The sequence below is a fragment of the Eptatretus burgeri genome, chromosome 9 (genome assembly GCF_056783735.1).
Source record: "Eptatretus burgeri isolate ZD-2024b chromosome 9, Ebu_testis_v1, whole genome shotgun sequence".
Taxonomy (NCBI): domain Eukaryota; kingdom Metazoa; phylum Chordata; class Myxini; order Myxiniformes; family Myxinidae; genus Eptatretus; species Eptatretus burgeri.
The window spans coordinates 25,400,303-25,414,451 of NC_140969.1; the positions used below are offsets into that span (position 1 = coordinate 25,400,303).

At 43.2% G+C, this 14,149-nt stretch overlaps 1 protein-coding gene across 3 annotated transcripts in view; it reads left to right on the forward strand.

The window, feature by feature from the left end:
* Positions 1-14,149, forward strand: part of LOC147019746 (1-phosphatidylinositol 4,5-bisphosphate phosphodiesterase beta-1-like) — a 369,820-nt gene that overhangs the window by 116,971 nt on the left and 238,700 nt on the right. For 2 of the 3 annotated variants that reach the window (XM_085894415.1, XM_085894413.1), the window contains exon 3: positions 7,939-8,007. In XM_085894415.1, coding sequence (XP_085750541.1) covers positions 7,939-8,007 — 69 coding nt within the window. Of the gene's footprint in view, positions 1-7,570; positions 7,685-7,938; positions 8,008-14,149 lie in introns of those variants that run through there. The other variant, XM_085894414.1, reaches the window with a different exon arrangement.

Here is a 14,149-nt window from a genome sequence, read left to right on the forward strand (position 1 = left end):
GTCGGAGCATAAATAGAGACCAGGGAAATGACACCTAAGGAGTGACGAATCCTTAATCTCATAATACGCTCGTTGACCGGTGTTACCTCAATTATCATTGGGGTCAGCTTATTGGACACAGCTACAGCAACTCCTTGGGTATGGTAACCATCAGAGCGACCAGACCAATAGTAGGTGTAACACACCCACCATTATCTCGCCGCAATCCGGTCTCCGAACCTCAGAGAGAGCTGCAATCCCGATGTCCAAACGCTTGAGCTCAGATGATAACAGAGACAGGTGATCATCCTCTCTTAGGGATAGGACATTCCAGGCACCCACCCGAAGGGACCGCCTCAGGTTAACCCAAGGAGACCGCCGTCTGGTGGACGACACCTCAGCACCACTCCGACACACTCTCCCGCAATCTGACCCAGGGATGTTACCCCGTGGTTTCCCTCCTATCAAAGATTGGGGGTCCCGAAGGCTTTGCCCCAATCCCATCATCCGGTGAGCTGCCCTGCGAAGGAAGCTGCACAGGAGGTACTCCCACGGAGTGGGTTTCAGATTTTTTGCGTTTTGCGTTTTGCGGAATGAAGCGTTTTACGGTGGCTGGAGTGCAAATCCTGCCACCAACCTCCTAATAAGAAGTAACCCAACTGCAGGAGGACGTCCGCAGACACAGTTGGGCACTAGATATGGATGGCCGTTGGCTCACAAGGAGCTCCTCCGCCCTTTGACAGGTTTTGTTTTTAATCCTGCTGGGTGTCCATATCCAAACACCCTCCTCACCAGAAAACCTGGTGGGGGAGACGGTTTAGTCGCCGACAACCCGACCATGGAACAGGTTAGTACAGGTTTACATGGTACCTGTAGCAGGTCACAGATCGAACCTGACCTGACAAAGCTTGTTTGTTGTCAAGCTTGTTTTGTCAGGTTTTGTCAGCTTGTCAGGTTGTTGTCAACCTGACAAAGCTTGTTTGTCGAGTCAAGCTTGTTGCACAATTCCTGAAATCCGACGTTCATGGAGCAATTTTGTTGCTTTACGTTTGATGTTTTGGTTTTTTTTGTAATTGCAAGTATTGGAGAAGGGTAAGGTCATTGCCATTAAGAAAGACTTCCTATAGCAAGGGAAGGGTATAAGAGACCAAGAGTAAATCACAATGAATGGACTAGCATTGCCTCTCAACCAGACTGGGTGAGATGAGCATATTATCTCACTCTGAGGGATCTTCAATGATCCGGTTGGGTTTTTACTGATGATCCAATAGTTGCACAGCAGTTGTCCTTGGATTCGATAGACTTCCTGAAGCTTAGAATCCAAATCTCCAACACTACTACCTTTGGGTGGTTTTGAACCCTCAATGTCTGGGATGCTTGTCCAGTGTCCTCACAAAGAAGACAACACTGATTGGTGTGGCCAATCTGTTTTCAGTTGTGCTTGTGAAAGTTGAGGAAGTGGAGCTAGATACGAGTGTTGAATGGTTGTGCTGTTTGTGTTCCCATCTGAACTCCTGATTCATGATGTGAAGAATACAAATTCAAATCACATATCCCTTGTATGTTTATACATCATCTACTAATGGCTTTGTAATTAATGTAAAAGTCGACCGATGTCTACTCATGTATTTGTCCTGTTGTGCTGCACCTGCTTTATCGACAAGTTCGACTATGAGCCTTAGATAAATGTAAAAATATATTTAAATCAGTCATGTGATCACTTTGTTGAGGTTGAAATGTGCCCGCATCATTATCCCAGGCCGAATTTGCACTGCAACGACAGTCACATTGCACTTCCTCATTTTTCTGGCCATCAGATTAATATGACCATTAATATGGAGATCACATCTGACGATTCGCAAAAGTGCTGTTACAGGTTTACATATTTGAGCTTTTTTGTTCAGCTTCATCCAAGAGCTGCAGAGGCAGACTATGTCAACAAAGCCCTAGAAACAGACGTTTGTATTGAGTGAACTTGTAATGGTGGTGCAGGTGTTACCCAAAATCCAGATGTCATAAAACTTCTGGCGATGGGAAAGCTGGATACACAATATTTAACAATTCATGTTTTGATGCTTCAGCATTCCAAGTGAGACGATGCCTCCTCAATTGGCTGAAAGAACGTTCGTTCAAATACATCATTCTACCCTTCAATGCATTCTTACTTTGTGCATCATTTTTCATTTTCTGGATTAATGAGCTTTTATTTATTTATTTAGTTAAGGGTCTAAGGCTCATTGAAGAGCCGTTGAACAAATCAAGCACTTTGCAGGCACACAAAGTTATTAAACAACACCGAAGTTTGCTTCAGACAAACACAACTGCTGATCTTGGGGGAATGAAGTAAATTCCTTGAAAACTCTGGGTACCGCTGATGCCATTATTGTAACGTCGCTTTTCTATCTTCTGAATTCTGAACATCAAGCATCATCTTTAATGTGTTCGGTACAACTCGACCAGGGTCAGAATTGAACCATTGACCCACCAGACTCAGAATGGATGATCGAAGAAAAACACCACTGAGTTTTCATTGCAAATGAATTATTATCGTCGGAGTATAATAGCCAGTGCTTTCGAGAATATAAGATTCAATTTTTGAAATCACTATACATGTAGCTTCATGATGATTCTCTTTAAACCAGCTTTTGTGGTTTTCGACGATGTATCTGTCCCTTTCAAAATGTTTTGTGTTGGAGGTATGCAAGCAATGTAAATTTGAAAGTGTTTCATGATGGAGTGCAGCCTTTTCTAAACTCTGTTCAGGCACAACCGAAGAGGATCAGTTTTATAAAGTTACATTCCCGGGGGAGGGGGCTTTTCACACACCTTTATAGTTTGACGGGCTTGTTTCAAAGACTTGTCAAACGGTATTGCTTCCTTATCAAACTCGATTGCCAGTCTCTCCATGCTGGACTTGGGAGCTTCAAAAGAACAACAGTTCTTTGCAAAGGATAGAAATCCCAGGTTTATTGTTTCACTAAACAAACAAACTCGGGCAACGTGTATTTATTGCAAAATCCAATTGAAAATTCTCAGTGAGTTCGGAGGAGCGAATCAAACACAAAGCAATGAAGCCAATCAAATTGTGATTGCACAAAAGAGAATCCTCATCCAGCTGAAACGCGAACCATATCGAGCTCCAAGCACACAGGCAATCTGTCGAGGTATAGTGTGTGTGTAGTGCCAATTTGCACATGTTATTCGGTTAGCATGGATTCAATGAATGAACATTTTAAATTTGGAAATCGATAATATGAATAAACACGTTTAGCTGCAACACTTTTACATTTCAACAAACATGTAAAAATGCACATAACTCGGAGAGGAAAAAGAAAATAGATTAGGTTTCCCTAATCCCACTAAGGTGACTGAAAGTCAGTCTGGTGTTAAATAAACAATTTTGGATCTCTTGGGGTTGACATATTAATCCTAAATGGCACGATCTCACTTTCAGTGGGTTGAATGGGTAACGAGACAGAGACAGAGACAGGGAAAGAGACATGACTTTAGCACTGAAACAGCATGAAAAGACTTGACACACTTATGACACGGACGGCCATTGATGATCAGGTCGGCCACCCCTCCAGTCATTAAGCCTAAGGAATTTTCAGTCTCTCATGTTCCTACTCTCTTGACAGAATGCCATTGCTGCCAAAGGAGTCTCATGACAATAATGACTCTGGATGGTTTGCCATTGCTTATAAAAAAATTAAAAAATTGTCGAGGCTCGTATGAGAGCCAGCATACAACACACAACAAGGGGGGCAGGAGACAAGAGGGGCGGGAGAGGGAAGGACAAAACAGTAGGGAAAGTCCCTGAAATGTCCATCTTGTATACCCCATGTTCCCCGCCCCATCCCTCTCCGCCCCACTCGATTGCCAGTCTCTCCGTGCTGGATTTGGGAGCTTCAGAAGAACAACAGTTCTTTGCAAAGGATAGAAATCTCGGGTTTATTGTTTCACTAAACAAACAAACTCGGACAATATGTATTTATTGCAAAATCCAATTGAAAATTCTCAGTGAGTTCGGAGGAACGAATGAAACACAAAGCAACGAAGCCAATCGTTGCTTGGGGCGATGGGGCGGGGAACATGGGGTATACAAAATGGAAATTACAGGAACTTTCAGGACCTTACACGATAGGGAACTTTCAGGAAGGAAGGCAGGGAATTTGAATGAGGTAGGTTTGGGGTGGATTAACGGGGGTAGAAAATATCGTGGTCTTGGATGGGGGAATATAAGGGGTGGTGGTGAACATCTGTTTTAAAGGACTGGAGGGAAGAATGGGATTGAAGAGAGGGTGGGAGTTTATTCCACAGGCGGGAAAAAATAGGAATGAAAGAGTGAAGATGAGCGGTGATTCGTGATATTGGTGATTTTACCAGAAGGTGATTGCTGTTGGACCTTGGGCGCCCTGAGGAAATATGGGGGGACATATTGCAGACAGAGTGGGGGGGGAGGCGAGACCAAAGAGGAGATGGTAGAAGACAAAGACTACCGACCTGCGCCTGCGGAGAGTGAGAGGCCCAAAGACTCAGCCTCATTACGGGAGATACCAATGATCCAAAATGCCTTGATTTCCACAGCGTGAAGCCGAGAAAGGTGATAGGCAGGAGCACCAGCCCAGAGGGAAGAACAGTACTCCCTGAGGCTGCGGACGAAAGCTTTGTATGTGGTCAGGAGCTCAGGTGGGCCGAGGAAGGACTTTGCACGACGGAGGATGCCCAGTCGGCGACTGGCTTTGGAGGTCAGGTTGGAAATGTGGCTTTCCCAGGAAAGATCATGGTGGATAGTGAGACCCAGATGCTTGAATGAAAGGACTTCTTGAAGAGGATTGTTGAGAAGGTAGATGGGGGAGGGGGAGGGGGGGTTCCAAGCGGTCCTTTCGGAGAGACGTCGTGAGTGTGAGATTTTTCAGGATTGAAAGACATGTTCCACGTGTTGAACCAGTTTGTGATTTTACCCAGATCTGCAGAGAGTGAAGAAGCTGCTGCTTGCCGGTCTGAGGGATGACAGACGGTACGGCAGAGGGTGGAGTCATCAGCAAAGAGATATAGAGGATTTTCCAGAGAGTCGGAGAGATCGTAGATGAAAACCAGAAAAAAAGAACAGTGCCCAGAACTCTGCCTTGAGGAACTCCAGCCTGGACAGGAAGAGGGGATGAGAGAATTCCATTTAGGGCCACACGTTGGCTGTCACAGCAGAGGAAGTTCTCAGCGGTAGCAAGGTAGCAAGGCAATAATTTTGAATTTATTCAGGGCAGGCCGATTACAACTTCCCTTCTCTTTTTGTCTTCAAGATCTTTAACGTCTTCCAGCTAATGCTGGTAGACGGGACACCCGGATTAATGTCCATCTGAGGGACGGACGTTTTGTAATGTAGTGCCCTACCTGCAAAGCACCAATCGGGCAGTTTATAGTCAGGTCAGAAATCAAACCCAGATCAGACCACTCAGAGTCAAGTGTACTACCTCTGCACTGTCCTGACTATTATTTGACCACTGTCATATGAATGTTGTTGTTGTTCGTCTTTCGGCTGCTCCCGTTAGGGGTCGCCACAGCAGATCATCCGTTTTGATCCGCATCCTGATTTGGCATAGGTTTTACGCCGGATGCCCTTCCTGATGCAACCCTGGTCACCTCTTACGACGCAGGGATAAGGATTGGGTTTCGCCATGATTCCGGGCTTCCCTACACCCTCTCATAGCGCTGCCCAGTGCAGAGCTCCCGTCCTCAAGCGATCCTCCAACCCAAGCCTCCGAGTAGCCGGATTACAGGCGCACGCCACTACGCCCGGTCCCACTGTCATTTTAATGTATGTATGTAAAATAATGTTAGATTCAAACTTGGTGTACATACTTTACACTCTGTAATGCTGCACTCCACTAACTCATAACAATAGGTTGGTGAGGTTGTGCAGATGCTCTCAGGGGTTATTTATTTATTATTTCTGCAAATATTATGGAACTCTCCCAAGCTTCTTTCTTTTCTCTCCTCCATTTCTGCCACACCTCCATATATCCCCCTCTATCCCCTCTTTCCCCACTCTCTCCACACCTCCCATACCCTCCCATCTCCACATCTGTCCACCCTTTCCCTTATCTTTTCACAACTACACTCCTTATATCTTCTTTTAGTTCTTCCTTTCCTTCTCTCCCCACCCCTCGCACACCACTCTATACAGTATATCCCTTTACCTCCCCCCCCCTTTCTGTTCTCTCTCTCTCTCTCTCTCTCTCTCTCTCTCTCTCTCTCTCTCTCTCTCTCTCTCTTTCTCTCTCTCTCTCTCTGTCCCCAACCCCACCCTTATTCCCCATTTATTCCTTCTTCTCCATTTATAATCCTTATTGTTCTCAATCAACCACCAAGCACAGAGCTTAGACAATTCCTCTACCTTGGCCAACTTGCTTGCATAATAAATAGATGGCTCCTTCAACGTCCCAAAAGATGTAACATGACCTGACAAACTATTGGACATTGCTAAATAAATTTGCATGTTGATTTCACATCTCCCACTTCGCTGATTGTGATTGATCATAATTTATCCCATTGGCTTGTAGAGGAATATAGTTTTGTTGTGATTTGCAAATCAACTTTTGATGCACAATACGTGTCCTTCTCAACCACATTTCCCTTCCTTCCTCCCTCCGAACCGCTCTGTTTGGTATTCCTCTTTCGTGTTATCATTTTTGTCTTTTTCGCTTCAGAGGCCACAAACGCAACCATCTTTCGTTTAATGCAGCCATGTTGTCTGTAAATGCCTTCACCATGTTGTCTGTAAATGCCTTCACCATGTTGTAATGTTTTGCGTAGTCCAAGACATCTGAGCGTTTGCAACCAATAGGGAGTCAAAAAAAGCTCTGAACATGTAACATCCGTTCTTGGGTTCCCAAGTGGATGTGTGTGTTTCTTTTTGCTTTCTCTATGTATTGTATTTCACCTCTATTTAAAAGCACATCTACGATGGTAGGTGTTGTCTGCATTGATTTTTCAAATCTGCTTCTGATATCATGCTTTAAAAATGCTTCTCATCCCAATTGAATGGTCATCGGATCTGCAAGCATCAAGTTGTGAAGGACACATAGTTGCATAGCAACTCTTTGTATGCATTTCGTAGTATGCTTGTTTATTAACGTAATTGCACACGAATTAGTAAAATATTTTCTTTCTGACGTATGTGCTTTATAATCTTTTGTTTGAGTCGAGTATACATAGCGACGGGAAGACCCTGCTTCAGGATTGCTGAGGGGCTCGAATTGGGCAGAGGCCTGGTCTGTTTGGTGTGCCTTCCTTGTGAGCAACCATTAATGTATTCTAAATAAATCTCAACCACAGGAATTGCAAATATTTCTAAAAACAAACCACTTTGGAGCTCCCCTCCCACCCCCACCTCTCTCTCTCTCTCTCTCTCTCTCTCTCTCTCTCTCTCTCTCTCTCTCTCTCTCTCTCTCTCTCTCTCTCTCTCTCTCTCGCTCCCACATTCTGAGAAAGATATTATTTTGCTTGATTTGTGATCTGTGGTGTTTGAAGATCTGTGTGCGCTTGGTAAATGTAAGCGGAGTGGGTGAGGGGTGAGGAAGAGCAAGGACACCACAACCAACAGCACATGTGCCTTGGCCTACAGCCTGTTGATTGCAAGCAGATGGGGATGAAAGACGCTGTTGTTGAACTTCCTCGAGCATTTATTGGTTTTATTTTGCCTCTCGTGAGTGTAGGTTTCAGATTTGGGCAGTATTTGCGATAATGATCAATTCTTCATTTCTGATAGGCATCTGGTGTTGCCGCAAAAGCCCCTTGCTTAAACAAACATCTCATTTTACCTTTTGATTCTGTTCACTTCCACAATGCTGAAATTTCTTTACCACTGACAGCTGGATTGCAAACAACTGGCATGATGACAACTTGGTCGAGCTTCAACACCTCATCCCATGTCAACACTTGCACCCCTTTGTGTTACAGGAGACCGACTGCCTGGAGATAACGAGCATCAGAGACACTCGCAATGGAAAGTACGCAAAGACCCCAAAGGTAACATAAGGTGTTCATGCACTTCCATGAAGACTCTGAAGCGGCACTTTTAATATTGTGCATTTTATGGGCCTTGACTTGTTAAGAATTCATACAATTGCTGCAGTTGTTTCAAAGAAAAAAAATTAACCAACTGCAAGTTTTAACCAGGCCAAATAAATGCACCATCTGGGGTAGAATTGCAACAGAGATAAGCCCTGGTGTTGACTTTTCAAAACATTTTTTCATCTTGGCGTCGTCTCCTCTGCCATTCCATTTGTCATTGACAAATTATGACTTCTTACGCTTTTAGACCATGATAAAGCGTATCTTCCTCAAAAAACGGGTGCCTGTGGGATTTCCTGGAGCTCTTTAAATATGATGATGAGTTTATTGTCTCTTTTTAACACCAGTTGCTGTGGTGGCTCCCTGTTGTCTTTCAGTAACACGCATTAACACAATTTGGACTGGCTGGATAGCTGAGAGGTATGTGTGACTTGACTTTGAACTAGCTAGCCTAGGCTTGAATCCCAACCCAGCTATAAACGTTGCCCTGGTGTTTCCCGTGCAGGGCGAGGCATCAACGCGTGCACCATCCATCAAAAGGACGTTAAGCTGAAGGACACTCCAGCACTTGTTATTTGTGGACTTTAAAGTTCCCAGGGTATCTTTTGTGAAGAGTTATGGAGTTGTTTCCGGAACCTTGGTAGAAATTACATTTTTGTGCATAAAACTGTGGCTAGCAAGCACTCTGGTCGACGTGAACATTCCTTGACACCGGACTACATTACTGTCTATCTCCAAATGCGGGTGTTGGCTGCGCACTAGCCACTCTCTAGCCATGAAATAATAACGTACAAACACACAAACATATGTATATATAAAAGTTGCTTCAAATTAATGCAAACCTATGGGAGAATTATAATTTTTTTCAATCAGACAAAAAAACAAGATACAACCCAGGTGGTGTGTATGTAACAGACCACTGTCTTGGCCACTCCTGAAGTTTTTTTTCTTTGCTGTTAAGAAATATATAACCTCTTTCAACCAGCACAAGAATAAAAGGCTTCCCTTTTTTTTTAGTCTTTTTTTCATGTCGTATTTTTTTTTTACCATCGGCTTCTGCTAGTCCTCTATATAATTTGTCCAGTCTTTGTTTGTCTGCTTGTGGGTTTGTTTGTTTGTTTGTGAGTTGCTTGACTTCTTTGCATTCCTCGACCGCAGGAAAGAATGAGTTGAAAAGTAGTGGTTGTATTCAGAGTGTGCCCAGGAAGGATTTAGGTGATTGAAAAATTCATAGTCCCTGATTCAGGGTGGTGGAAACACCATTATTTTATCTATGTAAATGTGTACCATACATCACTGCTCCTGGTGTGAGGGGGTATTACAAGTCATAATAAAAAAACAAAATCCAACCTTTGTAATTGCGATGAATATGTGCAACGTTTCACCAGTCAACCCAAATCCAAAACTAGTCCAATTGCTTTCTTCAGCCTTCTATTTTGCTCACTATGCATAAACCGACCCAATAATTATGCGGATGGAAGGTGTTGGTAGACGTTGGCCATCAGTCACCATTATCCAATCAATTTAAAGATGATAAGCATTACACATGGCGATCAGTTTAGAGTTGAAGCATTTTGTTTCCTTGGGGTTTCCCCATTTCCTCCATGTCTCTGCACCCTGAGCACACATTATCGAATAGACCACACCTGCACATTCATACACTTATCATACTGTATATGCCTGATCTTTGTCAGCAGCTGGTAGATGTTGATAGTTGCAGTTCATATGCAACCTCAAAGCCTGCATCGTCATTTTCCTTTTAATCTTTTTCCTCATCATTTTCCTAGTCTTTTAATCCTGACAAATCTCACACTCTCACTCTGTCTCTCTGAAAGGACCATTTGGCAAACCCTCCCATCTATTTCCTTAAGAATTCTCCATGTATTGTCTTTCAACAACGAAAATTTTTGGGATGTTCAGATTTTTATGTTGGCCTTCAAAGCCATCTACTGACTTGGCATCCTCCATTGTGTAAAGTTCTTCCTTGGCACACCTGAATTTTTATTCACAGACAAGACCTTCACCCATAGCTTGATAGAGTACTGCTTCCCCCTCTGGGCTGGTGCCCCTGCCTCATACTTTGCTCATGCAGATGCCATGGAAACTACGGCCTTCAAGATCATTGTAATCTCCTGCAATGAAGCTGAGTCAATGGGATAATCACTTTCACATCGCAGACAAGTCGGTGGTCTCTCAGACTTCCATCGCCTCCTTCATGGTCTTGCACCCTCTGCCCTTTCCATGCTCAATCCTTTTTCCCCCAGGTTTCTGCAGGGTGTACATGGTCCACCATCAACCCCTTCCCTGAAACTCCCAAAATGCCGAATTGCTGCTCATCTCCACGAATTAATAACTCTCCCCCCCACCCCCACCTTGCAGAACCAACTTCTGCATTATCTTCAATCTCATCTTTGCCTGCATAGCTTCAAGACAGCTGTTCAACAACATCTCAGATCATCCTCATCCACAACCATAATATTTTTTACCCCCATTAACCCCTCCAAGCCCACATATTTCCAGCTTTGCAGTTTTGTCTTCCTGAGAGTTTGTGGCTGTATCCATGTTATTCACTCTCCCCCCCCCCCCCACAAACCCCGTGTCTTCCCCAGTTGTCTATTTCTCATTTCTTCAGACATCTATTATTTCTCCAAGTTTCTCTCCATTTGTCTCCCCCTCCCCATCTCTTTCTACTATTCCTTTTGTTGTTATGTCCTGATCTGTTCTATGTTCTTGCTCCTCCATGAGCCTCCACATTGTATAAAAAAAATAATAATAACAATAAAAGGGTTGTGTGTGTTGCATTCTTTTAAACTGGTGTTTTTATAAAAAAAAAAAAATTTAAATACCCCTCTTTTCACCAAGGTGTCAAGGAATGGTAAGAAACCAACACTGTTTATTTTTACATGGAATAATTAAGTTAATTGCAACATGTGTTGCATCATTCTCAAAAATTATGACGGTGTCATCGATACCAACTCAAGGCAATGCGTTAGTAAGTCACAAATGTTATTGAGCTCTAGTGCTGACATTCCACAAGTTTCCTTGCTTCTGTTGTTCTCTATTAAATGTTTCATGGGTCTCCACATCGAGCATGGTGGATACTCTTGTATGTGGTGACACTAATTCAAACGTAACCATAGTTTTGTGTGTTGCTATACAGGGGTGTAGCCAGGAATTTCAACTTCGTACGCAGTCCTGCAAAACTGATGCCCCCCCCACTCCCCTCACCCCCACTTTCCCTAGAAATGCATCTTTTTGTCCAGCAACATGCACTTGAAAGTCTAAACGACACCAAAACACTTAAACTAGTTCCATTGCTTGGTTTTCTTCTGGGATGTGGATCCATTGCGAGGTATCACACTTTCACGAAATTTACTCAAATAATTATGTGGCCAAAATCCTTTGATGTTTAGTCAACAACAACTGGGATATTTGATGTAAATGCAAGAGTGCGACAGCTATCGCCCTATTTTTATTCATAGAATTCCATGACCAGGTCTTAATCCCTTGGGGTACACTAAAAGTTTTTGTAAAGATGCAAAGCTTTACTCATGAAGATGCTAAAGATTGAAACTTCGAAAGAGCTTCTTAAGCCCAATGTCTCGTTTGAGGAGCTGAAAGTTTGAGGATGGTTACCAATGAAATGTTAAGGATGTCTTCTTCTTGAGCAATTGTACAGCAAAGTCACTTTAATCTGCACATTCAGAAAACCTCCACTCTAAAGAGAGGTTTTGCATTCAGGTGTTGTTTCAACTATAGTCTTGTTTGCCATTAAAATACGGTGTTGTTCTGGTCATCTTGGATATTATGTGACACCAGATTCCACCTCTAAAGGCCCAGTCACACCTTGACGTTTTAGCCAGCAATGGCAACGTATCAAAATGTATGTAAAACGCTGGCTTACGCTGAACTTTTGATGTTTTTTTTAAAGATTCGGACGTATTCATAACGAGTTGGTCATATGCATAACATATTAGTAACGGACACAGAACGTTTCGTTGTCTTATAGATAACTTATACCAATGAATGCTTAGCCTGTTGTCGGCGTTCAAACCGATGCCCAACGATAGTCTAACTTATGCATAGCGCGCTGCACGTATCGCCGACGATCACGTGGCGTAGCCTATTAAAAGGCTGCCGCACAATGATTCAAATCATAACCGCCGGAGAAATGGAAGTGTCAACATCGCAGTCACACCTTGGCGATCTTGTCAGCGTATGCCGACCTCTGAAAAATGCGTCTAAAACGCTGGCGCACGTCGAATACGGTATGGGTAAGTTTGGTATACGTGGATAGAACGCTAAAGTACGCTATCATACGTCGTAGTAAGTGGAGTACGTCTTGAAATTTTAAACGTGTTAAATATTTTACGACGTACTTGCCGTATGCCTCACACGTTCCGCATGCGATGGGAATAAGTTGTACGCACGATATGCGATCGTTGGCACACGTCGACAAAAGTTACTTGAAGTTACTCATAAGTCGAAACACGTCGAGGTAATGGTTAGCGTCAGTGTTCCAGACTCGCTGGTTATATTTTTTGGTTTTTTTTTTCTTCGGTATGACGGTGATGTTGACACTGATTTCGAGTGTGGTTATAATATAATATAATTAATAGGCTGCCGCTCAACAATTTAAATCATAACCGCACGAGAAATCGAAGTGTCAACATCACTGTCATACCGAAGAAAAAAAAAAGCAAAAAAAAAAAAAACCAGGGAGTCTGGAACACTGACGCCAACCATTACCTTGATGTGTTTCGACTTATGAGTAACTTACAAGTAACGTGTGTCGACGTGTGTCAACGATCGCGTAACGTGCCTACAACACGTTACTCATAGGTTAGAAATAAGTTTCGGGTACGCTAAACATTACCTCGACGTGTTTCAACTTATGAGTAACTTACAAGTAACGTGTGTCGACGTGTGTCAATGATTGCATAACGTGCCTACAACTTATGGCCAGCGTAGTGGAACGTGTGAGTCATACGCTGGCATAAGTCGTAAAATTTCAAGCATGGAAAATTTGAGGACAACCGCAAAGTACAACGATGAAAGCCAGCGTACTACGACGTATGGCAGTGTTTTTTAGCGTGCTCTCAATGTTTCCAAAACTTACCCATAACGTATTCGATGTGTGCTAGCGTTTTAGACAAATTTTTCAAAAATCGGCATAAGTTGGCTAAAACGTCAAGGTGTGACTGGGCCTTAACTATCGAAGAGTGTGGTTGTTGTTGAGTCGCAGATTCGATACTACACACATATTGTTGTACTTCGATGTCCATTACGGTCACCACCAATTGCAGAGGGCAGAGTATTGTGTGTGTGTGTGTGTGTGTGTGTGTGTGTGTGTGTGTGTGTGTGTGTGTGTGTGTGTGTGTGTGTGTGTGTGTGTGTGTGTGTGTGTGTGTGTGTGTGTGTCGTTGATCGATATCTCCATATGTGGGTTTCAGAATGTGGAATGGTGTCATCCAAGGCGGGGATTAAACTATCCACCTTCATTATGGGAAGGAGTCACGATTCATGCATCAAGCTGTGAATTTTTCTGTTTTCAAAGTTTTGTTCTGAGGGCTCTCTTCATCTCTTCAGGATTGTTACTGAGCCTAGGACAGCTTCCAACTGTAGTTGGTTTGTAGTGATATTCCCAGGGATGGTTTTTAATATCTCTGTGAGGTTATTCTTCATCATTCCCATGAGGTTCTTCATCATCATTGGGACTACTTTGGCATTATTCAGCTTCCAGGATCTTTTCATTTCATGCTTGAGGTCTTGGTATTGGGTCATTTTCTTGATTTCTGCATCCGAAGTCCAAAACCACCGATAGTAACACCTCAATTTGCAATGCCTTCTCTTTTTTGCACCTAAGTATGATATCTGGTCGCAATGCTTTGTTTTCGATGTTCACGCCCGATGGGATCATGAGGTCGTACGTGAGCCGTACGTCAATATTTTCAGTGATTGCTTTTGCTTCATTTTCCCACAAATTTTCTGGAACTGGGATATCAAAGTTTTTGCAGATGTGCCAGCAGATTATTTTACACAGCGTTGTGTTGTATGCACAGGTGTTCTGTCAGGTTTTTTTTTCATGTTCAGTCAT